This window comes from Eulemur rufifrons, chromosome 2, assembly GCF_041146395.1.
Source record: "Eulemur rufifrons isolate Redbay chromosome 2, OSU_ERuf_1, whole genome shotgun sequence".
Lineage (NCBI taxonomy): Eukaryota > Metazoa > Chordata > Mammalia > Primates > Lemuridae > Eulemur > Eulemur rufifrons.
Genome location: NC_090984.1, coordinates 16,551,413 through 16,577,935, shown reverse-complemented (window position 1 = coordinate 16,577,935; position 26,523 = coordinate 16,551,413). Strand labels below are relative to the sequence as shown.

The following is a 26,523-nucleotide window of genomic DNA, read 5'->3' as shown; positions in this document are numbered from 1 at the left end:
TGTGTGTGTGTGTGATGGGTGGAGCATGATTGAAGGGTAGTGAACCATGAGAAGGTGAACTGGGTGGGAGAGTTGGGGGGGGTGGCCAGTGGGTGGGTGTACAGCGGGAGGATTGCACCCCAGTGAGTGCATGGGTGGCAGATGGGTGGAAAGGTGGCTTGGAAAGTTCACGGGCAGGTGGACAGGTGACAGGCCATCTCACTCCCACTTTCTGGTAGGAAATAAATAAATAAGGACACAGAGATTCCTTTTAGACATAGGCACCCCCAGTCACACGCCTCAGAAAACACCCCCTTGAGATCTTCCTACACACACATGCACACAGCCTTGTCACCCCAGATCTCCACCCGCCTTGGGTGAGTTGCTGTCACTCACACAGAGGCCAGGCTGTTACGAGGGGGCTGAGCTGCAAGGATGTTCCCTCTGACTGTCCTGCAAACACGGCTCTGTGCAGAGGAGCCCCTGACTGTTGAGGAAGACAGAACCAGCCCAGACCCCTCCAGCCTGTGGAGCTAGGGTGAAGCAGAGGAAAAGACCCAGCCAGGGTGAGGGGAACCCAATTTGGGGAGTTAGAGCTCTGCTTGGGAGCGAGAAACAAAGCTGATCAGAGCAAGGGATTTTATAACTGGGCTGTGAAGGATGAATAGGAGTTCAGCAGAGAGGGGGTAAAAATAAAATCATTCTAGGCCGAAGTAACTACACAGACAAAAGCTTAGAGACCAGAAAAAGCTTGATCTGTTTGGGTAACAGGAAATACCAGTGAAGTGCATTTATTGAGCACCTACTGTTTTCCAGGCTCTATGCTAGGGATCTTCCTGAAAACTGACTGTGACTTGGCCAAGAAAGGCTTATTTTAGGGTGCGGTGGCTCATGCTTGTAGCTCCAGCACTTTGGGAGGCCAAGGCAGGAGGATCGCTTGAGGTCAGCAGTTTTGAGACCAGCCTGGGCAACATAGCAAGACCCCATCTCTAAAAAAAATTCTTTTAAATGAGCTGGATGAGGTGGCACCTGCAGTCCCAGCTACTTGGGAGGCTGAGGCAGGAGCATCGCTTGAGCCCAGGAGTCAGAGGCTGCAGTGAGCTGTGATCACACCACTGTACTCCAGCCTGGGCGACAGAATGAGACCTTGTCTCAAAAAAAAAAAAAAAATGCTTATCTCCCTCTTCATATAAATGAAGTAGTGAGACTCAGAGAGGACAAGGAACCTGCCAAAGGACACACAGCAGTTAGGAGACGGAGCGGGTCTATGTCCTGCTGTAGGAGCCAGGTCCTTTCGAGGACAGGAAGCAGCCAACCCTTCCACCCACCAGGACTGGTGTTCCTTACCTCTGCAACCCCTGCCCATCCGCAGGTGGCCTGGGACGAGGAGAAACAGGGAACGCTGGCCATGAAGACCCTCCGGGCGCGATTTAAGAAGACAGAGGTGAGTCTGAGTCCACCAAGGTGCTGGATACCGGCTGATGCTCCTGTCTCCCAGGGCTTGGCCTTTGGGCTGTCGTCTCCTGCCTGTCATTGAATTCATCTTTGATGTGACCAGGGCCCTCTCTGCTCACCACCCCCAGGTTGCTGTCTACGCCTTTTAGCCTCCACACACCTGTCTTCCCGGCCCTCTCTGCTGCCCCCTGCTGTCCTGAGCCAGCTTTCCAGCCACGACGCCTCTGCCCCGCCAGTTCCCTCCCCCTGCGCCACCCTCCCCCTGCATGGCTGCCCATGAAACCCTCCCCCTTCGGGATCTGCCCCAACACCACCTCTCCAGTGGATCTCGGCTGTCCCCAGCCACAGTGACCGCTTGCTTTTCCAAGTATCTGCTTTCTTGGGGACCCTGGTCTCCTGCTTTTGAGTGTTCACTCAGCAAATCTTTAGTATGTCGGGTGCGGCTCTGGGTTCAGAGGAATAGGGCAGACAACAATCCTTGGCCTCGTGGGGCTGACAGCCGCGTGGGGGAGATGGACACTGAACAAGATAAATGAGTGAAAAAGTTTAATTTGTGCCGTGGAGACAAAGAAATGCGGCAGGGAAGGGAATCGGCGCGTCTAGGGCAGGGGAGAGGGTCGCAGTTTTAAAGAGGTCACTTTCCCTAGGTGACATTCCAGCAAAGATCAGAAGAGGGAGGGTGTGGTGTGTATATTTGCAGGAATTGCATCCTAGGCGGGTGGAATAGCCAGTGCAAAGGCTCTGAGGTCCATCGAGCTGGTTTCCCTGGCATCCTTTATTGATTTGACTTCGCACTGACAACCACGAGGAAACTGAAGTGTCAAGAGGTTAACTCACCTCTCGGGATCACAAGGCAAAGGGGTGAAGGAGAGATTCATACCCACACACGCCTCATTTCAGAGCCTTTGGTCCTTCCGACATGTGATGTGGCCTCCCCATCCTACCTGTTCCAGAGCAATCAGGGCATCTGCCTGGAGGAGGCAGGCTGGGGCAGAGGCTGGAAGGACAAGCAAAGGCACACGAGGAGTGTGGTGAGGATGAGTGTGGGCAGTGGTTCGGAGGCTGGACTGGACTGGTTGGTTCATGAGCACAATGAGCAGAATCTTTTGGCAGGGCAGAGGTCAGAAAGCCAAAAAGAGGCGCCAGTGTGACAAGCCCGGATTTAAAGTCAGGTGGCTCCGGGTTGGAATCCTTCCTCTGTCCCCAATGTCCTGGAGGACTCTGGGTATGTCATGACGCCTTTGTGGCTTTTCTTAGTTTACCTGATTTAGTTTATTTTACTATTTTATTTATTTTCAGTTATGCATTAATTTTAATGTTCCCATTCATTTTACTATGTATTTTAATTTTATTTAAATTAAAAAAAAGGTTTTAAAGACAGGATTTCGCTCTGTTGCCCAGGTTGGAGTGCAGTGGTGTCATCATAACTCGTTGCAGCCTCCAACTCCTGGGCTCAAACAATCCTCCTACCTCAGCCTCCCAAGTAGCTGGGACTACAGGCGCACACCACACCCTGTCAAGTTTTCTATGTTTTGTAAAGATGGGGTCTCGCTATGTTGCCCAGGTTGGTCTGAAATTCCTGGCCTCAAGCGATCCTCCCACCTTGGCCTCCCGAAGCACTGGGATTACAGGCTTGAGCCACTGCACCTGGCTAAAAATGTTTTAATTTAACACCATTGAATTCCTTTTTATTTAGTTTATTTTTATTTATTTCTTTTTGGACATTATAAAGAGCTTACGATATGCTTTGCAGTTGTTAGCTGTTTAAAACTCACAACAATGCTATGAGGTAGGAGCTTTTATTATCCCCATTTTACAGATGAGGAAAAGAACCCCAGAGAGGTTAAGACACTTGCTCAAGGTCACACAGCTAGAAAGTGATACAACTGCCTCCCCCCAGGGCTGTGTTACTATGGACACGATCTGCCAGGGCGTGGGAGGGGAGGACATTGACTGAAGACAGAGAGGGAGAGAGAAATGGTTCATTGACCTATAAAATGTGGCATTAGCTCAGCTTCATTCACTGTGGAGTGTTCCTAAAATTTTTCACCCCTCAATTACAGTTGACCCTTGAACAATGCAGGGGTTAGGAGCACGGACCCTCCGCACAGCCAAAACTTCTGACCCCCCCCCCAAAAAAAACTTAGCTACTAACAGCCTCCTGGTGACCGGGAGCCTCACTGCCAACATAAACAGTTGGTGAACACGGATTTGCATGTTGTGTGTGCCTCTACCGAACTCTTAAAATACAGTAAGTTGAAGAAAATGTTATTAAGAAAATAATGAGGAAGAGGAAATAGATTTACTGTTCATGAAGTTGAAGTTGAGGAGGAGGGGCAGGAAGAGGAGGAGGAGGGGGAGGAAGAGAAGGAGGAGGAGGGTGGCTCTTGCTGTCTGAAGCCTGGAGGAGGCAGAAGAAAATCCACGTACGAGTGGGACCCGCGCAGCTCAAACCCGTGTTGTCCAAGGGTCAACATTACTCACATCGCTCCCCAAGAATCCTTGCGAGGTGGTAGCCGGTGGTAAACCACACCGTGTAATTGTGTAATCTCGAAAGCAAACCTATTTCAATCAGATCTTTCAAAAAGTGTGTGCAGCTTAAAAAGACACCTCCTTTGGGACACGGGTGTGTTTTGAAATGTTTGCTATGGCGAAGTGGGGGTGAGGTGGGGGGGCGCAAAGTCAAGTTCGGAGGGGGGCGGGGCAGGTGTTAAACCTCAACACAGGTGTGAGGGTCTCAGAGGGCTGGGGAGCTGGGGTCGGGCCAGGCTGGGCTGGAGATGTCGCAGCAGATGGGAGGCCTATGTGTGCTGGGGGGCAGGGAGATTGTTCTCCTCCCTCCCCTCCCCGGGCACCTGGCTGTCCCCCCTCCACCTGCCCTTCTCGGATTTCCAGGCAGGCAGCTGGGAGTCAAGTTCAGCTTTTGTTCAGCAACCTCAGGGGAAGATAGCAAACACCCGTGACTGCGGGGGCCCTGCCTCTGTGTCTCCTGCGGACCTTTCCTTCCCTCCCTGCTAGGCAGCCACCGCGCCTCTGCTCCCTGCTCCTTCCTTTGTCCCTAACACAGGCTGTTTAGTGCCCCAACTGGTGGCGCTGCTTGCTCCGAGTCCTCTTGGGCCATCTCTGGGGCTCAGTGTTCCATCCATAGCATAGGAGCTATCGGGAGCTTTGCACCTGCTCCCCAGATGCCCCTCAACCTCTGGCCTTATTTCCGTGTCAGGAAAATCCGGCAAGTGGGAAGATTGGGGTTGGTAGAGATTCGTAGACTCCAAGACCTCAATACTTCCTAGAATGTCAGTCTCTCTCTCTCTCTCATTTTTATTTTCAAGTCTCTACTTCTTTAATTTGTTCAACACATTTATTGAGCACCTACTGTGTGCCAGGCCCTGCTGTAGCAAGATCAAGTTCAGGTTCATGAACCCACACTTACAAGGGTCGTACCCTTGATATAACTCTCTGCTCTCCAAATCTTGAAATTCTTTTTTTTTTTTTTTTTTTTTTGAGACAGAGTCTCACTCTGTTGCCCAGGCTGGAGTGCAGTGGTGTCACTCTCACTCACAGCAACGTCCAACTCCTGGGCTCAAGCGATCCTCCCACCTCGGCCTCCCAGAGTGCTGGGATCACAGGCCTGAGCCACCACGCGCATCCAAATCTTCGAATTCTTTTTTTTTTTTTTTTTTTTTGAGACAGAGTCTCACTCTGTGGCCTGGGCTAGAGTGAGTGCCGTGGCATCAGCCTAGCTCACAGCAACCTCAGACTCCTGGGCTCAAGCGATCCTCCTGCCTCAGCCTCCCGAGTAGCTGGGACCACAGGCATGTGCCACCATGCCCGGCTAATTTTTTTTTTCTATATATATTTTAGTTGGCCAGATAATTTCTTTCTATTTTTAGTAGAGACAGGGTCTCGCTCTTGCTCAGGCTGGTCCCGAACTCCTGACCTCAAGCGATCCACCCGACTCGGCCTCCCAGAGTGCTAGGATTACAGGCGTGAGCCACCGCGCCCGGCCCAAATCTTGGAATTCTTAATAATTTCTTTTAACAAGGGGCCTCCTATTTTCACTTTGCACTGGGCCCTGCAAAATCTATAGCCTGTCCTGCGTGGGATACAGCAGTGACCAAGGTAGACAAGAATGCCTGCCCCTGGGGAGGTGACATTCTAGGGGAGACACCAGGAGGAAACAGAATATTTGTCAAAAGATACATAGTATCTTAGTCAAGTGGTGACACAAGCAATGAAGGTAAAAGAAAGCCTTATTAAGGGGTGTTCGGAGAAGGAGTTGAGCTCGGGCAGCTGGCAGGGGGGGACAGTTCGGAGCAGGTGTCAGCAAACTTCTTCCTATAAAGGGCCAGACCAGCCTCAGCTCTGTCACTGCAGCCTGACGACAGCCACTGGCTACGTATAGATAAATAAGCAGGGGTCTGTCCCAATAAAACTTTCTTTATGGCCCCTTAGATGTGAATTTCAGATCATTTTCACGTGTCAGGAGGGATCTTTCTCCTTCTGATTGATTTTTCCCCCAACCATAACCACCGTTAAAAACCATTCTCTGTACAAAACCAGGCAGGATCTCGGCAGCGGTGAGCGGTTTGCCGTTTATGCTGAGTGAGGTCTCCGGAGGCTTTTGAGCAGGAGAGAGCAGAGATCTAATGCGGGCTTTATAGGAAGCTGGTGGAGGAGGGACGAGAGGGGACAAGGACAGAGGCTGGGGGCCAGGGAGGATGTGTCCCAGGGGTGGAGTCGCAGTGATGGGGATGGACCAAGGCGGTGGCCCTGGAAGGGGCAAGAAGGCAGAGACTGGGACACAGTTTGCAGCCGGTGGGCTCCACTGGGGGACTGGGTGTGGGGTGGGGGTGGGTCAGGGGTGATGCCAGGACTTGGCCCAAGCCCCTGGGCCGGGGGCATGGCGGTGCCCTTGGTGCGCCTTCATGGGCCCGGAGGGGCATTCGGTCTGATCTCGTAAAACACCTGGGAGGACAGGTTGAGAGGACAGTGGGAAATCTTGAGCCAGGAGATCCATGTAAGTCCCTCTCTGGACAAGCCAGGAGGACCCCCTGCCCCACCCCAAAGGTAGGAGGAGAAAGAACCCCTCAACACCAAGCTCTCCATTTACCTGCCTTAGACCCCAGCCTCCATCCTCCTGCGAAAAGGTGTCTAAGAATAATCACAGACCACGCCCAGCTCTAAGCCAGCAGTGTCAGTGGGGAGGACACTTGGCAACATCTGGGGCATTTTTGGTTGTCGCAACTCAGGGGTGCTCCTGGCACGGGGTGGGTGGAGGCAGGGACGCTGCTCAGCACCTGCAGTGCCCAGGACGGCCCACCCCAGAGGGCGACCTGGCCTCAAATGTCAACAGTGCCTCAGTGGAGGAACCCGGCTCTGTGGTGCCTGTTCTATAATCTGTCCCATTTAGCAGTTGAGAGATGGAGGCCCAGAGAGGGGAAGTGACTGGTCCAGGGTCACACAGCAGGTATGAAATAACCAAAATGGATTCAACTCCCCCTGCCGCCTGCCGCCCATCTGCTGGGGCGTTGCTGTTAAATTCAGGTTCTGGGAGACATCATTTCTTCTCGAGTCCTTTCTCTGTCCTGTAATCCCAACCTCTCCCCATCTGCCGGCTTCTCCCCTTTGTGAACCTGCAGCCGTGTTGACACAGTGGACGGGCCACACCAGCCATGGCCTTTTCTCTGGGCCATCACCCCACGGTCCAGCCACCAACTGGGCATCTCCCTTGGACTCCCACCAGGCCCCTCGACACCCAGTGGGGTTTGAACTAAACTGAGTATCCCCCCATTCAAGGGGCTCCCTCCCAGCCCCCAAGTTGGAGGCGAACAGGTCCTCCCAAGACCCGTCACCCTGAGTCTGTCTCCCCCACCCCCCACATGTCACCCCCTGAGTCCTGCCCAGCCCCACACCTCTTGCTACCTGGCTTGCCCCCTCCTGCCCTCACACACCCATCACCTGGCATCCCCGTCCCCAGGGCCCAGGGCTCCTTCTAAAGTGCCAACCACGTGAGCAAATGGCACAGGCCGCTGGGGACCTTGGCTGTGCTCTTGCTGCGCCTCCAGGCCTGGCATCCAGTAGGTGCTCAATCAATGTTTAGTGCATGAAGGAGCCTCACCCCAAAATTCTCACCTGATCGCACGTTTGTCAAGCATCTGCTGTGTGCCACATGCTGTTCCAGGCACCGGGGACCCTGCAGGGACAAAGACAAACTGAGCAGAGGATGGGCGCCAGCCAACACAGGGCATGTCAGAGCCCAGCTGGGTCTTTCCTTGATGAAGGAGTCACGGTTCCGCTGCGCCCTGCCTGTGAGCAAATAGTGTCTCTCTGCGACCCCCCCCCCCGTAGCCCCCGCGGTAGGAACTGTTTATTATGAAGCCCATTTTTCAGGGGAGCAAAGTGCTGTCCAGAGCAGGTAAGTGTCTGGGCCCAGGCACGTAGGTAGGAAAGGCGGGGGCGGGGCGCTGGATTCAGGTGCAGGTCTGAGCACCTGGATTCACGGAGCCACCCCTGCCCCGTGCGCACACGCAAAAGAATGAATGAGTGAATGAACAGATGAACGAATGAACGCGAGAATGAATGGGCGAATGAATGAGCGAGTGAATGGACGAAGGGGTGAATGGATGATGAATGGGTGAACAACCGAATGAGCAAATGAATGGATGGGCGAACGAATGGATGGGCAAATGAATGGGTGAACGAATGAATACGTGAAGAATGAATGAGTCTTGAAGGAAAGGCGAATGAATGGGTGAACGAATGAATGGGTGAACGAAAGAATGAGCGAATGAATGAATGAGTGAAGGAAAGGGTGAATGAGTGGGCGAATGGGTGAACGAATGAACGTGCAAATGAGGGCAAAGGTGCGTGAGCGACAGCCGGGGTGGCCCGGCCGCAGGGAGCGGCGCTGAATGTTGGGGTGCCAAGCCAGGAGACACCTGCGCGCCCCCGGCCTGCTTCCAGGAGGTGGCGATGGACGCCAGGTCCCCAGGAGGAGCGCCCGGCCGCCTGCGGGGTGTCGACAAGGTCAGGTGGGGCCAGGGTGGCGGCCCCTCCCCCAGAGCCAGCCCCGCTCCCCGGCACTCCCCCCACCCCGTGGGGGAGGGGGTGCGCGGGCTCGGGTGGGGCGCGCGGGGGAGGGGCGGCGCCCGGGCGGGTGGGGGGCGGAGCTCCGGGGCGCCCGGCCCCTCCCGCGGCCCCTCCCGCGCTCCCCCGGCCCCTCCGGCCAGTCCCGGGAGCCCGGCCGCCGCCATGAAGCAGCTGTGCCTGTGCGCGGCCACCTCCTTCGCGGTAGGGCCCCGGGAGGGAGCGCGGGGCGCGGGTCCTTCCTCTCCCCTCCCCTCCCCCAGCCGCGCAGCGCTCGCCCCCCGCCAAACTCCAGACAGATGGGCGGGGGAGGGGGACTGAGGTTGGGGACAGCTTTGAGGGGGGATGGATGAGACCTTTGGAGAAAGTTTTGAGACAGATGGGGACATTTAGGAGAATTTAGAGGGCATTTGGGGAGACAGTTTTAGAAAAACGTTTTGCAGACGTGGGGTCATTTTGGGGGCACAAGTCAGAGACTATTTTGGGGTGCCGTTTCTGGGAAGAGACGATGCCATTTGGAGAACAGTTTTGGGGACCACTGGAGGGTTTTGGGGTCACTTCAGGGAGACATTTGGTGGAGACATTTTGGAAGGCATTTCAGGCTATAGTTTGTGGGGGCAGGCCTTGGGACTTGGGGGACAGTGTGGCAGTTCAGGGGCAGTTGTGGAAAGACAAATGGTGAAGGATGGTTCCGAGCAACCTTGAGAGGGACTTTTAGGGGTTGAGATGGGGAGAATGTGGAGGGCAGTTTGGAAAAGGATCAGTTTTTGGGTGAGTTTGCAAAGGGGGCTTTTCAGTAACGATGGAGTTGGGGTCTTTAAATGGAGACAACGTTTTGGAAATAGTTGCTGGGGGCTGCTCAGGGGATGGTTTAATGGGATGATCCTGGCAATAGGTTTTGGGGGGACAACTGGGGTGATGGGCCTGGGGGCAGATGCTGGGGGGCACAGGCTTGGGGACCCTGTCCAAGGCTCCCCACCCAGGACAGCCTCCCCCTGCAGCTGCGACTCAGCCCCACTGACCTCGGCTCCTGCCCACCCTGCGGCCCCTGCCCGCTCCCGAAGCCGGCAGCCAGAGGCAGGCGCCAGGCAAGTGCCCAGGGGTGGGCGGTGACAGAGCAGGGGCAGCGGGGAGGGGGCAGCGGCCGACCCTGCCCATGTGCCCCTGGGTGTGCCCCACAGAGCCAAGACTGGGGCAAAAGTGACGAGAGGCTGCTGCAGGCTGTGGAGAACAGCGACGCAGCCCGGGTGGCTGCCCTCATCTCTCGCAAGGGGCTGGTGCCCACGAAGCTGGACCCCGAGGGCAAGTCCGCGTGAGTGCCCATGCCCTGGGAGTGGCATGGCTGAGGGGAGGCCACCCTGCAGCTGACCCCTGACCTCTGACCTGCAGGTTCCACCTGGCAGCCATGAGGGGAGCGGGCAGCTGTCTAGAGGTGATGCTTTCACACGGCGCCAATGTCATGAGCACCGATGGGGCAGGTACTGCCAGCCGGGTCCCTGGGGGGTCGGGAGGGAAGAACTCAGACCAGGTGCCCAGACTGGAGGTCTAGCCAGGCCCTGCTTCAAGGCCTCAGTGTTCCCTGCTGTAAAAGGGGGATTCCCTTCACCCCTCCACTGCCCCCTGGGGCATGTCAGACTGTGGTTACCCAAGGACAGAGACTGTGGCTGGCACCAAACAAGGTGGGTCGACAATTTGTGGATGGGGAGTAACTAGAACCCAACTGGTAGTTGAGTTAGAGGAAGTAGCTGGAACAGGGAAGTAGCTGGGCTTGGAGAGGTTTCTGAGAAAGTGACCAAGGCAGAGGAGGAGCCCGGGGCTTGGGAGATAGCTGGTATCCTGGGATGAGCTGGGACGTGAGGTGCATCTGGGCTGTGGAAGTATTTGAAAGCAAGGAAGGGACTGAAGTAGGGAAGTACTCAGAGTTTGGGGGAGAAGCTGGGTTCATGGGAGTAGCTGGAGCTCTGGGAGTAGCTGGGGCAAAAGGAGAATCTGGATGTATGACTTCACCGGGGACCTGTGGGAATAACTGAGATAAAACGCTTGGCCAGGGTGAGCAGTGGAGGCTCGGGAGGTAACTAGGCATGGGGCACAGCCTTCTTGGAAGCTTCGGGGCAGTGGGCGTAGCAGGCCGGATATACAGAGTGGCTGGGGATTCGTAGAGTTTCAAACAGGGACATGAATGGCACACAGAAGTACAACGGATCTGGATTAGCAGGGATATATAGAATACTGTGGATCGTGAGGGGCAGAGCTTTGGGGTAATTGACTATATAGAGTAGCTGAGGACAGGAGGAGTAGCTGAAGTAATAGGGCTTGAGGAGTAGGTGGGTATGGAGTGTTGCTGGGATGGGATTGTCTTGGAGAGTCTCTGGCCACAGGAAGTAGCATGACTTTGAGACGTACCGGGGGTTTGGGGACTTGCTAGACACAGGGAAACTCATTGCCAATAGTTGACATTGCTTGGGGAGCAGCTGGGAGCTCCTTGAGTGTCTGGGCCTCTAGTAAATCTCCTCTCCCTTTCAGGTTACAACGCTCTCCACCTAGCTGCCAAGTATGGGCACCCACAGTGCTTGAAGCAACTGCTGCAGGTCATTTCCTTTCTTCCCTCAGATACTCCCTGAACCCCAGATACTCCATTGGCCCCTACTACTCCTGAGTTCCAGTAATTCCCTGAACCCCCAGATGCTCTGCAAATCCAAATAGTCCTTGGCCCCTCTTACTCCAGAGCCCCAGTTACTCCCTGGATCACCAGATACTCTCTGAGCATTCCAGATACTTCTCCCACCTAAGGTATACTCCCGATACCGGATATTTCCTGAGCTGCCTTTTTTCCCCAAACCATAGGAACTTTCTCAGCCACGGCCACTCTCAGAGCTCCCAGCTACTCCTCAAGCTCCCAGCTACTCCCTCTTTCTCACCAACTCTCATGAAAGCAAAGAGAGTCACTTGGGGGTCTGTGAGGAGGTGGGCTCTGCAGGGCGGGCTGGTGGGCGGGGGGAAGAGGAGGCAGAGTGCAGGGGGAGGGGAGGGGGTCCTAGAGAAATCAGGCTAGGAGGAGGGACGGCTCTACCTCAAATGCCTCGCCCCCTCCCCAGGCCTCCTGCGTGGTGGACGTCGTGGACAGCAGTGGGTGGACCGCCCTGCACCATGCAGGTAGGTGGGGGCAGCCCTTCCCTGCCCACTGTGGTCCAGAGGGTGCCGGGCCTGGGGACTCTTCCAGCCGGGACCCTGCAGACCTGCGGTGAGCCTTCCTGCCTTACCTACTGTGTGGCAGGCAGGGGGCGCCTCCTGAGTCCCAGACATCTTTTGAGCCTCAGACTGTCAGCCCATTGGACAGGGGAGGCTACATGAGGCTCTGTCACTTGCCCACAGCAGTACGTTGTAGGGGATCCAGGTCGTCAGACCCCAAACCACAGCCTATTTGAACTCCGTGCCTTTCCGGGCATGAGGGGAGGTGCCCGGGGGCTCATTTCCTTTGAGGAACTCCTAGGGGCTCTGAGGAAGGCCAAAGGCCCAGGCAGCCAGCACCTTCGTAACCATCCAACCCACACCCCTTTGCCCTCCAGAAACGTCAGTTCTTTTGGAAACACAATAAAAATTGGGTTTGCTTTGGGGTTTTTGGGCACTGGGTAAAAATCCCCTGCAGTTGGGGTACGCTGCCACCTAGTGGGAGCGATGCCTCTGGTCACACTACGGAAGCTCGTTGGTTTTTTTTTATTCCATGAACACTTGTTGAGCACCTACTATGTGTCAGGCGCGGTTCTAAGTGCAGTAGATACAGCGGCAAACAAAACCCCATAATCCCTCAGGCACACAGCAGGTATTAAGATAGAGTTTGTTGACTGAAAAATGGATCCTTGTACTTAGACTGTACCTTAACATGCTGGGATTCAAACCCGGGGATTCCAGGGGCTGTGCTCTTGTCTCAGCTGAGCAGCCTGTTGGTGAGCCTCCTTGCATCCACTGTGACACGCAGTAGGTGTGCTATAAATGCCGGTTGAATCAAAAAAAGAGGAAATACATGAGAATCGGTGAAAACTTCCACTTTAGGAGGGAACCACAGTGGACCATCTTGCCCCTGCTCTCCCTCCTTTCCTCCCTTCCAGCGGCTGGGGGCTGTCTGTCCTGCTCAGAGATGCTCTGCTCCTTCAAGGCACATCTGAACCCCCGCGATCGGGTGAGCTTCTGGGATCGTTTTGGGAAAGCTACTACACCTGAGGTACACTGCCACCAAGTGGCAGCATCCCAAGCTCCCTTTGTAAAGCCTGAGAAAGGTTGGGGCACAGCTCAAGGGTGACCGTCTAGGCTTCCCTATCTCCCTGGGGGTCAGCTTCTCATGCCGTCTCATCCCTCCGCCTCCCTACCAGTCAGGTGCAACGCCCCTCATTATAGCAGCTCAGATGTGTCACACAGATCTGTGCCGCCTCCTCCTGCAGCAGGGGGCTGCCGCGAATGACCAGGACCTGCAAGGCAGGTATGCGTCTCCCCTCTCAGCTAGTCCACTGTGTGCTGTGTGACCTTGGGCAAGTCTCTCAACCTCTCTGAGTGGGGGATCTAGTTGTCTTTCTCTCCCCAGCCTGGCATGGGTGTTGAGGAGGATGTGGGGGTCTGGGGGGATGTTCTCACCTCCTCAGTAGCCCCTCCCCTGGCAGGACGGCCCTGATGCTGGCCTGTGAGGGGGCCAGCCCCGAAACTGTGGAGGTGCTGCTCCAGGGTGGGGCCCAGCCGGGCATCACTGACGCACTAGGACAGGACGCGGCTCACTACGGCGCCCTGGCAGGGGACAAACTCATCCTTCACCTCCTGCAGGAGGCCACCCAGCGCCCCTCCCCACCCAGCGGTACGCAAGCCCCGCCTGGAAGCCATTTCAAGCACTGTGTGCACCCCCACATCTCCTTCTAGGCAGTTTCTTGTCTCCCCTTTCTTTCCTTAGCATGAATAGTTTCAAGTGTCCCCCATTAGCTGCATTCTAGGAGGTTCCAGGGCTCCTGAAACGCAGGACAGTTTCAAGGAAGGCCAGGGCAGTTAGAGCAGTTGAGGGGGGGGCGCCCTGCTTTCCTGGGACAACCTTATTCTCAGATCGTTGCCTTTCCTAAGAATTGGCGCCCCCGCCCGCCCCACCATGGAGGTGCCTCGGGTCTCTCCCTCGGAGAGTTTCAAGGCCCCTCCTTGCAGCGTTCTGCCAAAGTGTTGGGTTTCTCCTTTGAAAGTCCCGTTTCTTGAGGAACGGGGAGCACCCTGCACATCCCCTGGGTGCATTAATGCCCTTCCCGGGGCTGGGAATAGAGTGCCTGACTCTGCTTCCCTCTGTCCCCTGCCCTCCCAGAGGATGACTCGGGCGAAGCGTCATCTCAGGTACGGGTCCCTGTGTGGTGGGTGAGTCCTCCCCTCCCTGCGCACACCTACTTCCCCCTCGCCCCGAGCTCTGGGAGAGAAGAAAGAGGTGGACCCCTGTCCCAGAGTGACACCTGGGAAACCCTGTTTGAAGAGAATGCTGTCTTCAGGGTACGCTGTCACTAAGTGGCGGCAGCATGCACAGCGTAACTCCCAGAGTGAGTGAGAAACTGGGGCGGCGGGTGATGGGGACAAATCATGGGCTGGGGTCCTCAGGGAAGGGCAGGTCTGGTCTCTTGCCCTCTCTCAGTTTGATAGCATCTGAGCGCCACAGGGAAGGAAAAAGCAAACTTGTAGACGATCTTGTCTAGCTGCGGGAAGTGCAGCGCGAGGGGCAGAGAAAAGCATAAGGTCTGGACTCTCAGGCATGAAGGACCAGAGGGCGGCAGGGACTCTCTCAGGCCTCACCGGAAGTCAGGGGGGCCGGCCGGCTTATTTGGGTGGATGGGGAGCTGGCGTGGCTCCCAAGGGCCCCCTTCACTCTGTCCCTACTCTCCGTCCCCGCTAGAACTCTGTGTCCAGCCATGAAAAGCGAGGGGCTCCCAAGAAGCGGAAGGCGCCCCAACCCCCCGCCAGCATCCCTGTGCCGGTGAGAGATGCCCCAGCCTTGGGGGACGGGGGAGGAGAGCCCCCCAGATGGCAGCCCTGGGCCTCTGCTAAAGGTGGGGGGGCGGGGGACAGGATGACCGAGATGCCTACGAAGAGATCGTGAGGCTGCGGCAGGAGCGGGGCCGCCTCCTGCAGAAGATCCGGGGCCTGGAACAGCACAAGGAACGGACAAAGCAGGAGGTTCGGAGGCAGCAGAGACAGGCCTGGGGCCCAGCCTGGGAGCGGGGAAGCTCCTCCTCCCTCTCCTACCGCCCCTCCTCCCTCCCTCCACTTCCTCACTCTGTCCCCAATCACGTGCCCCCATTTGACTGTAAGCCTTGAGGGCAGACGCGGTGGTGGGTGCCTGGCTCCCAGTAGATGCCTGATAAATACTTACTGGATGAAGGAATAGTCAAGTGAGTGAGTGAGTGAATGGATGGATGAATGAATGAATGGCTCAAAACAGGGTCTGCCCCAAAGTCGACATTCTGCAAAAACCTGTTGAGTGAATGAGTGGATAGAATGGTGTCTGGCATACAGCAGGCGCTCAATAAATACTCAGTAAGGAATGAACAGGCAGAATTGTGTCTGGCACACAGTGGTGCTCAATAAATAGTAATGAGTGAGCAGGCAGAATGGTGTCTGGCACACAGTAGGTGCTTGATAAATACTGAGTGAACAGTCAGAGCAATGGCTGGCACACAGTAGGCACTCAATACTTAGTAATGAGTGGGCAGGCAGAATAGTATCTGGCACACAGTGGTGCTCAATGAATGCATGTGGCATGCGTGGGTGGGCAGGAGGGACATCTGGGGTGGAATAGAGGCTGCGAAGCAGGTGGTAGGGCTGGGGGCCCTCGCCCCAGTCCAACCCCTTGTCCCCTCTGTCTCTGTCAGCCACCAGAGGCGGAGGCCAGCTCCCTGCACAGCCTGGAGAGGCAGGTAGGCGGGAAGCAGGGGCGGGGCCAGCCTCCAGAGCCCGGGCTGTCCCCTGGGAGCTGGCTGAGCCGCCACCACCTGCCCCCAGGTGCAGGAGCTGCAGCAACTGCTTGCAGAGAAGCAAGAGGAGAAAGAGAGTTTGGGGCGCGAGGTGGAGAGTCTGCAGAGCCGCCTGTCGCTGCTGGAGGTGGGGAGCAGGGGCGGGGTGAGGCGAGGGGGGCTTCCGTCCTGCCGCGGTGGCATGACAGCCACACCAGAACACACATGGCCTCATACACATGCGCACGCACAAACCCACAGTCACACACAGACGCACACCCACAAGCACACATGTACACATATGGGACACTTCTCCAAACACGTGTACATTCATGCTCATAGACACACAATCTTGCACGGACACCAGCAAGTGCACCCACAAACGCACAGTTTACGGACACACAAGAAGCCACCCGTGAATACACCCTCTCACGCTCACGCGTGCATCGTACACGCGTGTGTACACACGCATCGGGCAAAGCTTCCTCATTCAGTCACTCCACAGACGACACACCACACGTGCATGCACACACGGCAAACGGATCCCAAAACGCATAAATACAGAAGCATATATGCATACAGACAACCATACTCGTGCACACACACATGCACAGACACATTCAAACGACCCTGCACACTCTCACGCCTGTGATCCTAGCACTCTGGGAGGCCAAGGCAGGAGCATCACTGGAAGTCAGGAGTTCGAGACCAGCCTGAGCAAGAGTGAGACCCCATCTCTACTAAAAATAGAAAAACCAGCAGGCGTGGTGGTGGTACCTGTAGTCCCAGCTACTCAGGAGGCTGAGGCAGGAGGATTGCTTGAGCCCAGGAGTTTGAGGTTGCTGTGAGCTATGATGACGCCACTGCACTCCAGCCTAGGCGACAAAGTGAGACCCTGTCTCAAAATAATAATAAAATAAGGCTGGGCATGGTGGCTCACACCTGTAATCCTAGCACTCTGGGAGGCCGAGTCAGGCGGATTGTTTGAGCTCAGGAGTTCGAGACCAGCCTGAGCAAGAGCGAGACCCCGTCTCTACTAAAAATAGAAAGAAATGATTTGGACAGCTAAAAATATATATAGAAAAAATGAGCCAGGCATGGTGGCGCATGCCTGTAGTCCCAGCTACTCGGGAGGCTGAGGCAGGAGGATCGCTTGAGGCCAGGAGTTTGAGGTTGCTGTGAACTAGGCTGATGCCACGGTGCTCTAGCCCAGGCAACCGAGTGAGACTCTGTCTCAAAAAAAAAAAAAATAATAATAATAATAAAATAAAACACAAGCATGTAATCACACAGTCACAAGAACACACACAGTGTCCAAACCCACAAAACTACACCCACACATGTAATCAGAAACACACCTACGGCAAGCTGTTTGGGTGCAGAACGGATAGCATGGATGCCCACTCACGCAGACAGGCACACGCACAACCACCTGACCACACCTGCCCCGGCCTCCCCCAGCCAGGAGGGAAGCGTCCACCGCACATGTCCCAGGAAGCTGGGGGAGGCAGGAACACCCTATGTCTGATACGGGGTTAATATCCAAAGTATGTGAGGAAGTCATATAAATCGGTGTAGCCAAAAAACCAAATAACCCGGTTAAAAAATGGGCAAGGGACGTAGTAGGCACTTAGTAAATATGTGTGGGCCAAACACAGCTACTCATACTTGGGAACAGCCTAGTCCGCTCTGGAGTCTTGAGCGGGGCACACACAGGGTAGGGGCCAGGACCCCAAGCCGCTGTGCTCCCACCCCCAGAACGAGCGGGAGAATACCAGCTATGACGTGTCCACCCTGCAAGATGAGGAGGGCGAGCTGCCCGACTTCCCAGGTGAGCCGCCGCCCCTGTCGATGCCCCCTGCACCTCCACACGCCTTGGCCCCAGGGCCCTGGGAGACAGAGCTTTGACCTACAGGTGCGGGAGGATTTGAAGCCGGGAGGGAGGTTTGCGCTCACCTGCCCGAGCCTGCCCTGGGGGACCTGACCCACCACTCCGGACCCCCAGCTCCTGTCCCCTGTGGCTGGGACCCTGGGTCCTGACTCTGCGCCCCTCTCCAGGGGCCGAGGCACCGCTGTCCAGGCGGCTAAGCCCGTCAGCCCAGGAGCGCTTGGCCTCACTGCAAGAGCAGGTGGCTGCACTCACCAGGCAGAACCGGGAACTGATGGAAAAGGTCCAGGTGGGGAAACTGAGGCCGGCGACAGATCCAAGGAGCTGAGGGCTTGTTCCCCAGGGTTGGGGTGGGCAGGGAAGGTGGTGAGGCCGCCCTGTGCCCCTGTGGCCACTTCAACCCCTGCCTGCCTGCCTCCCCTGCCCAGATCCTGGAGGAGTTTGAGAAGGACGAGTCGCAGATGGAGGTGGCTGGTCCCACCGAGGTCATCCCTCTGGCCCTCTACGACTCTCTCCGGGCCGAGTTTGACCAGCTGCGCAGGCAGCACGCCGATGCCCTGCGGGTACTGAGGCAGCTGCAGACACGGGAGGTCTCTGGGGAAGAGGAGGCAGCTTGCAGGGACGGTGAGGGTGCAGGCTCCAAGCCCACCGAAAACGGCCCAACAGACACGGAGCTCAATGGCACTGCCACTCCAGAAACCAAAGTTAATGGAACCGAGACCACAGATGAGAAGGCCGCGGGAGTCGAAACCACAGAAGCCAGGACTTTGGAAGCTGGATCCACGGGAACCGAGACCACAGAAACCAAATCCTTGGGGGCTGAGGGCATCAGAATGAAGGCCGTGGGAGGGGAAGGAAACACTGAAACTAAGACCACGCGAGCTGAGGCCAGTGGTTCAGATGCCACAGGAGTGGAGGCCACGAATACAAAAGCAGGAAAACCAGAAATGCAGACCAACGGAGTGGGTCCTGGGGAGACAGAGGTCACGGGCACAGAGACCACAAACATGGAGGCCACCGGCTCTGAGGCCACAGTTGCGGAGGCCACGGGAGTAGACGCCACAGATGCGGGGTCCACGGGGTTAGAGGCCACAGCCCCGGGAGTCCCCGCTGGCCCTATCTTGCACCCTGGTGCTGCCGAGGCCTCGGAAAAGCTGCAAGCGGAGCTGGAGACCAGGATTCGTGGCTTGGAGGAGGCCCTCCGGCAGCGGGAGCGAGAGGCAGCCACGGAGCTGGAGGCAGCCCGTGGGAAGTGCGAGGCCGCAGAGGCCGAGGCGGGCCGGCTGCGGGAGCGGGTGCGCGAGGCTGAGGGCAGCAGGATCAGTGGAGGCAGCGGCCGCGGCAGCGACACAGCCCAGCTGCGGGCGGCCCTGGAGCAGGCCCGGGAGGACCTCCGAGACCGGGACTCCCGCCTGCGGGAGCTGGAGGCGGCCACAGCCTGGCTGGACGAGGCCCGGGCCGGCCGGCTGCTGGCCGAGGAGGAGGCCCGGGGCCTGCGGGCAGAGCTGGCCCAGCGGGAGGAGGTGCGGCTGGAGCAGAGCCGGGAGCTGGAGGCGCTGCGGGAGCAGCTGGCTATGGCCGCGGCCACGGGGGAGCAGCAGCGGGCCGCCGCCGCCGAGCTGGGCCGCGCGCGGGATGCGGCCGAGGCCCGGGTGGCTGAGCTGGCCGCAGCCTGCGAGGAGGCCCGGCGGGGGCTGGCAGAGCTGCGTGAGGCTTCCGAGGCCCTGCGCCAGTCTGCGGTGCCGGCTTCCGAGCACCACCGGCTGCAGGAGGAGGCCCTTGAGCTGCGGGGCCGGGCGGCCAGTCTGGAGCAGGAGGTGGTGGCCACAGGCAAGGAGGCCGCCCGGCTGCGGGCAGAGCTGGAGCGCGAGCGTGTGGGCAGCGTGGCACTCTCGGAGCACGAACGTATAGTGGGCGCGCTGCAGGCTGACGTGGCCCGGCTGGAGGGGCAGCTGGAAGAGCTGGGACGGCGGCACGAGAGGACCAGCGCCGAGGTCTTCCAGGTGAGCATGCCCAGCCCCCACACAGCTCACCCAGTGGCCACTTGGTGGCCTGTTTTGACCCTGCGGCCGTGGGATGTTTTGACCCCATTGGTTTGCGTTGAACAGATGTTTGACTCTGCCAGTGTTTCCAGGTGGACATTTGACCCCACAGCTGTCTTGACCTGGGTGTTTCAACTTGTGTCTGCTTTTTTAACGATCTTTGGCCATTTTGACACTATCATTTTTTTTTTTTTTTTTTTTTTTTTGAGACAGAGTCTCACTTTGTTGCCCAGGCTAGAGTGAGTGCCGTGGCGTCAGCCTAGCTCACAGCAACCTCAAACTCCTGGGCTCAAGCGATCCTACCGCCTCAGCCTCCCGAGTAGCTGGGACTACAGGCATGCGCCACTATGCCCGGCTAATTTTTCTATATATATTTTTTTAGTTGTCCATATAATTTTTTTCTATTTTTAGTAGAGACGGGGTCTCGCTCTTGCTCAGGCTGGTCTCGAACTCCTGACCTTGAGCGATCCACCCGCCTCGGCCTCCCAGAGTGCTAGGATTACAGGCGTGAGCCACCGCGCCCGGCCAACACTATCATTTTTTTAAATGGCTAACTTCTTTTTGGGATCTGTTTATAAAAACCTTTGTCTATCTCAAGCTTGTGAAGCTGTTCTCCTAGGTTTTCTTCTAGCATCTTTATTGTTTTAGTTTCACAATGATGTCCACGATTCCTCTGTAATTTATGTCTATGGTGTGAGGTAGGGGTCAGTGATCACAGCTGTTTTGTAAGCAGTAAATTGGTGTTTTGTTTTGTTTTGCCCTGATATTTTTACCTAATGTTCATTTTCTCTTGGGGTCATTTTGACCCTGCAGTTTTTTTATTTTTGTTTTTGTTTTTTTCCTCTTAGCTGAGTGGTTTAACCTTGTCATAAAAGTGCTCTTTGTGATCATGTTTGACCCTTTGACCATTCTGGAAGGAGGGTGTTATGAGCAGGGAATTTTTTAAATCTCATTATTTTCAACCCAGTGGACTCTGATGCTGAGGTTTTTGGGTTTTGTGTTTTTTGTTTTTTTTATCCAGGGAATTTTTTTTTTGTCTCTGATGGTGGAGCTTTTGACTCCATCTCTTTTCTTAAAAAACAAGCAAACTGGCAGCTGTTTAACAAATATGGGAATAAGAACCTACGTTCATTCATTGTCGTCAGGAAAGAATTTTCCTTTCTGTGCCACTGTTTCCTCATCTGTACAAGGGAGATAATAATAGTTCCTACTCCTTGTGTAAGGTTTAAATGGGTTTATTTCTATAAATTACTTAGGACAGGCACTGGTACAAGTGATTGGTAAATGGTAGCAGACTTATTGTGTTTCCAAGGACATGCTCTTTTTTTTTTTTTTTTTTTGAGACAGGGTCTCTGTCATCAAGGCTGGAGTGCAGTGGTGTCATTACCATAGCTCACTGCAGCCTCCAACTCCTGGGCTCAGGCGATCCTCCTGTCTCAGCCTCCCGAGTAGCTGGGACTACAGGCATGCACCACCACACCCAGCTAATTTTTCTATTTTGGTAGAGACGGGGTCTCACTCTTGCTCGAGCTAGTCTCGAACTCCTGAGCTCAAGTGATCCTCCTGCCTCAGCCTCCCAGAATGTCAGAATTACAGGCATGAGCCACCACGCCCAGCCAAGACACACTCTTTTAAGCCCCTTAAATCCTCAGTCTACTTCTAGAGTTCACAGTTCCACTAAATCATTCCCATCTTCATGTTTTTTCCCTAACCATGATAACTTCTTTGTAGGGTAAATTTTATATATCTGATTTTTTTAAAAATTGTTACTATGTAGCCAATCCTTTCTAATTGGAAAATCTGGTTGTTCCCTGTTTTCCCTGGAGCTATCATTTCAAGGCCAATCTCCTGCAACTATCAAATTTCACAAATAAACTTTCCTCCAATCTTGATATTTTTGTGAAAATGTAGTCATCAACTTTTTCTTTTGTGTTGTATGAGATCTACAAACCTTCACTCCACTGGCAGAGAAGAGAACATTGCTGATAACACTAAGTCATTACAAACATACCCCAGGGATATCGCAGGCTCAGTTCTAGACCAGCACGATAAAGCATATATCACAATAAAGTGGGTCACACGAACTTTTTGGTTTTCAGTTCATATGAAAATTATGTTTACACTATACCATGATCTATTAAGTATGCATCGCATTATATCTAAAAAAAAAAGTATATACCTTAATTTAAAAATGCCTTATTAGGCCGGGCGCGGTGGCTCACGCCTGTAATCCTAGCACTCTGGGAGGCCGAGGCGGGTGGATCGCTCAAGGTCAGGAGTTCGAGACCAGCCTGAGCAAGAGTGAGACCCCGTCTCTACTAAAAATAGAAAGAAATTATATGGACAACTAAAATATATATAGAAAAAATTAGCCGGGCATGGTGGTGCATGCCTGTAGTCCTAGCTACTCGGGAGGCTGAGGCAGGAGGATCACTTGAGCCCAGGAGTTTGAGGTTGCTGTGAGCTAGGCTGATGCCACGGCACTCACTCTAGCCCGGGCAACAAAGTGAGACTCTGTCTCAAAAAAAAAAAAAAATGCCTTATTGCTAAAAAATGCTGACAGAGTAAGCACATGGTGTTGGAAAAATGACTGCGATAGACTTTCCTGTTGTAGGGTTGCCACAAACCTTCAAGTTGTACCAAATGCAGTATCTGCAAAGCGCAACGAAATGAGGTACAGCTGCATAATAATCATGATGCCAACTCAAATATAATGCTTACCTGTGCCAGGCAGTGTTCTATAGATATTCTCTGTATTCGATCATTTTATCCTTGTGAAGTGGGGCTGTTGTTCTTGTTTTGCATATAAAGGAACAGAGGCACAGAGAGGTTGAGTCACTTGTCTAAGGCCACACAGCTAGTAGCCCAGAAGTACATGGCAGGGTCAGAATGTTCACAGGACCAAGGGGATCAATGTGGGCTGGAATGTCCTTAGGCCAAAGTCGCAGGGTCAGAACCCTGGGGTCCAAATGTCTGAGAGTCACACATGGGCTTGGCCCGCAGGTGCAGCGGGAGGCGTTGTTCATGAAGAGCGAGCGCCACGCAGCAGAAGCCCAGCTGGCCACGGCAGAGCAGCAGCTACGCGGGCTACGTGCCGAGGCCGAGCGAGCACGCCAGGCCCAGAGCCGTGCCCAGGAGGCCCTGGACAAGGCCAAGGAGAAGGACAAGAAGGTGGGCTCCCCTTCTCCCATGCCCAGTCGGGGGGCCCCTGCTCAGCGGAGGTTTGAGGGATTCTAAGAATGTCCCCGCTGAAAAGGTCTTGGAAAAATCAGCCCATTTTCCAGATGGGAGTCTGAGGCATAGAATAGGAAGGGGACTTAGCTGTGGCTTCTGATGAGTCAGACACATGGACATTTAATATGGACTTACGGCATTTAACCCTCACATTCAGTTCCCATAAGACAGGTGCTTTAATTATCCCCATTTGAGGAAACTTAGGCACAGAGAAGTGAAGCTGTTTGCCCAAGGTCACACAGCCTTGCAATGGTTCAGCCAGGGTTTGAACCCACACACCCAAGTTCTGTTCTTAAATAATGATGATGATGACGACGATGATGATGATGATACCTACAGCCTCCAGTTGTTGGGTCGAGTATTTTTCATACATTATCGCTTTTAATCTCCCCCTAACTCTAAAAGCCAGAAAACATTTTTGTCTCCATTTCCCAGATGAGCAAACTGAGGCTCCAAGAGGTGAAGTGAGTGGCTTGAAGTCACACAGCATGTCACTGAACAGGAGATGTGACCCCCAGAGCCCCAGACACTTCAGCATAAAGAATCACCCGGCTCCAACTTGCTGTGTGACTTTGGACAAGTCGCTCCCCCTCTCTGAGCCTCAGATCCCTGCTTTGTAAAATGAGGGCAAAATTGGCATTAGGATTAGGGTTTATGTATAGCGTGCTGCCTCCCCTCTGCGCTGTGAACATTGGGGCCGGATCACTCTCTGGGGCGGGGCCGTCCTGGGCACTGCAGGTGCTGAGCAGCGTCCCTGCCTCCACCCACCCCATGCCAGGACCACCCCCAGTGTGACAACCACAGGCGTCCCCAGACATCAGCGAGTATCCCCTGGCAGGGAGTGAATGGCCCTTGGTGGTTGAGAACCTCTGATCTCTAGTAATAATAAGGCCCAGCATTTATTAAGTGCCTACTGTTTGCCACACAGTCTAAATTCAATCTCAGTGCAGGATGCCAGCAACCCACTAAAGCAAGAATCGTGATTCTCCCCATTTTACTGATGAGGAAACTGAGGTTCAGAGAGGTTAGATCATCCTCCCGTAGTCACCCTTGAGAGAGGAGTAAAGGAGGGACTCAAACCCAGGGCATCAACCTGAGTCCAGCCGGCCAGGTGGTTTCTGGCCCAGCTGTCCCGTCAGCCTCCACTGACAGGTGGAAGACCCCAAGAGGGGGTGTGGCAGGGTCATTTTCTGTAAACAGCCAGAGAGTTGATATTTTCTGCTCCACGGGGCAGCTGGTCTCTGGCGCGACTACCCCACTCTGCCACGGTGGCGTGAAAGCAGCCACAAGACAGCGTGCAAACGAATAGACATGGCCTTGTGCCAATAAAACTTTGTTTATAAACACAGAAATGTGGGCCGGGCGCGGTGGCTCACGCCTGTAATCCTAGCACTCTGGGAGGCCGAGGTGGGCGGATCGTTTGAGCTCAGAAGTTCGAGACCAGCCTGAGCAAGAGCGAGACCCCATCTCTACTAAAAATAGAAAGAAATTATATGGACAGCTAAAAATATATATAGAAAAAATTAGCCGGGCATGGTGGCGCATGCCTGTGGTCCCAGCTACTCGGGAGGCTGAGACAGGAGGATCCCTTGAGCTCAGGAGTTTGAGGTTGCTGTGAGCTAGGCTGATGCCACGGCACTCACTCTAGCCTGGGCAACAGAGTGAGACTCTGTCTCAAAAAAAAAAATAAATAAATAAAAAATAAACACAGAAATGTGAATTGGATATAATTTTCATGCACCACAAAATCCAATTCTTCTTTTGACATTTCCCCTGCCCCCCTGCAACCATTTAAAAATGTGGAAACCATCCTTAGCTAGGGGGCCGTGGGAGAACAGGGGGTGGGCTGGACGTGGCCCTCGGGCCGGAGTTTGCTAACCTGGTGCTGCCCTGGGGAGGTCCCCAGGCCCCAGCGCTGGGCCCAGGCTGGTCGCTGACCCTTGTCTCCACCCCCAGATCACAGAACTCTCCAAAGAAGTCTTCAGTCTTAAGGAGGCTCTGAAGGAGCAGACGGCTGCCCCGGCCACTCCCGAGACGGAGGCCCTGCGGGACCAGGTGAAGGCCTTGCAGCAGCAACTGGAGGTGAGGTTGGGGCAGGGGACAGGCAGTGTCGGGGTAGGGGTGTCAGAATCTTTGCCACCCAGCACAGCACAGGGCGGAGAGCCCAGGAGAGGGACTGGGGTGGGCAGGATGTGTGTGGGGGTATACATTCAAGCCGTGGCCAGAAAATACTCCCATGTTTTAGCAATTGGCTGTCACCCTGGTGCATGCCCTCAAAATGCAGGCCCCAGGCCAGCCGCAGTGGCTCACACCTGTCATCCTAGCACTTTGGGAGGCCGAGGTGGGAGCATCGCTTGAGGCCAGGAGTTTGACACCAGCCTGGGCAATGTAGTGAGACCCCATTTCTACAAAAAGTAGAAAAATTATGCAGGTGCATTGGCACGCAACTGTAGTCCCAGCTACTCGGGAGGCTGAGGCAGAAGGATCCCTTGAGCCCAGGAGTTGGAGGCTGCAGTGAGCTATGATGATGCCACTGCACTCCAGCCTGGGTGACACAGTGAGACCCTACCTCAAAAAAAAAAAAAAAAAAAAAAAAAGGCTTGGGTGCAAAGGGGGCATTTTGGTGAGTTTTGATGGGGGCGGGTCTTGCTTATCTAAGTGCCCTTCCCCCATTCCTCCAGGAGTCTTCCAGGGACCACAGTGCCGTGGTGGCTTTGTACAGGAGCCACCTCCTCTACGCCATTCAGGTGAGTCGCTGGCTCCCAGGACCGTCTCCCGGTGCCCGCCTGGCTTTGGGCACGCCACGACTGCTCTGGGGACCTCAGTTTCCCCTGCTGGTCCTACTGGAACCTGTCTGGTGGCTGCCCTGGTCCGCGGGAGTGGGGTGAGGCCGACGGGGGAACCTGGGCAGGTGCACCAGGGTCTCTCTCTGCTGCCGGCGCCCCAGGGCCAGATGGATGAAGACGTGCAGCGCATCCTCAGCCAGATTGTGCAGATGCAGCGGCTCCAGGCTCAAGGCCGCTGAGAGGGCAGCGGCCACTCTGGCTACCCCCGCGTGGAGCCCCAGGCCCCTCTCAGACCAGCGTCCCCTGGCCCCGCGGGGTGCCTGGCTTGTGCACTGGGAAACCAGCCTGGGTCCCTTGCCGACTGCCCCACCCAGTCCCTGCACGCTGAGCCCCAGGGCCTGACTGTCCCTCCCCCACGACCGGAGAACCTGTGAGTCCCTCTGTCCCCCCACCCCCCCACCAACACCCGGTCACCAGACGCCACCCCAGGAATAAAAGCATACCATGCACAGGACAGGTGTGTCATCGCCTGATTGCTGGGCTCCTGCTGCGAGGACGGGAGGGGGGCGGGCCGGAGCAGGGAGCGCTCACCCCCCCAACGTCCCCAGCCACAGACTCAGTCATGAGGATAAATCCCATCTGAACGCTGTATTTTAAAAAAAGGCAAAACGGGTGCAAAATAATATCCACGACGAACAAAATATCCAAATGTTAAAAGAACGATGAGATCTGAGCTTGCGCCTGAACTGGGAATTCACCTCCGAACCCCAAACCTAGCCCTGGTGGGAGCCGCCTGCCCCCAGCCTCCCCGCCCCTCGGCAAGTCCCCCCGAAATCCCCACAGGCTTCTGGGCGCTTTCTGGTTCCTGGAGGGGACACAGGAATGTGGCCAGGAATCCCCAGGGGGTTTCCTTGGGTGTCAGGGCAGGCAGGAGCTGGCGGGTCCCTGGAGTCCCGGTTACCCCCGGTGGCAGCTGCGTCCCTGCATCTTCCAGGGCAAGGGACAGAGGGGTCGGTCCGTGCCCATCTCGGTGGTCAGTGAGTCTCTCCGCAGTCTGCGCCTGGGTGTCGCTGGGTCCCCGTCTCTCTGTCTTT

At 55.4% G+C, this 26,523-nt stretch overlaps 1 protein-coding gene across 4 annotated transcripts; it reads left to right on the top strand.

Annotated features, from left to right (window-relative positions):
- The first annotated feature begins 1,387 nt into the window (after positions 1–1,387).
- Positions 1,388–25,668, top strand: ANKRD24 (ankyrin repeat domain 24). Of its 4 annotated transcripts, none has more exons than XM_069497365.1 (21): positions 1,388–1,423; positions 9,522–9,608; positions 9,702–9,832; positions 9,910–9,998; positions 11,044–11,108; positions 11,616–11,673; positions 12,627–12,697; positions 12,888–12,994; positions 13,173–13,358; positions 13,836–13,875; positions 14,423–14,503; positions 14,596–14,703; positions 15,399–15,443; positions 15,529–15,627; positions 17,238–17,310; positions 17,538–17,656; positions 17,796–19,370; positions 22,413–22,580; positions 24,600–24,725; positions 25,325–25,390; positions 25,591–25,668. In XM_069497365.1, the coding sequence occupies exons 1-21, from the start codon at positions 1,388–1,390 to the stop codon at positions 25,666–25,668; spliced, it is 3,408 nt and encodes a 1,135-aa protein (XP_069353466.1). The 4 variants fall into 4 exon arrangements, with proteins under 4 accessions (XP_069353466.1, XP_069353457.1, XP_069353474.1 ...); XM_069497356.1 differs by having other exon boundaries at positions 11,616–11,715; XM_069497373.1 differs by lacking the exon at positions 9,522–9,608.
- Positions 25,669–26,523: the final 855 nt, after the last annotated feature.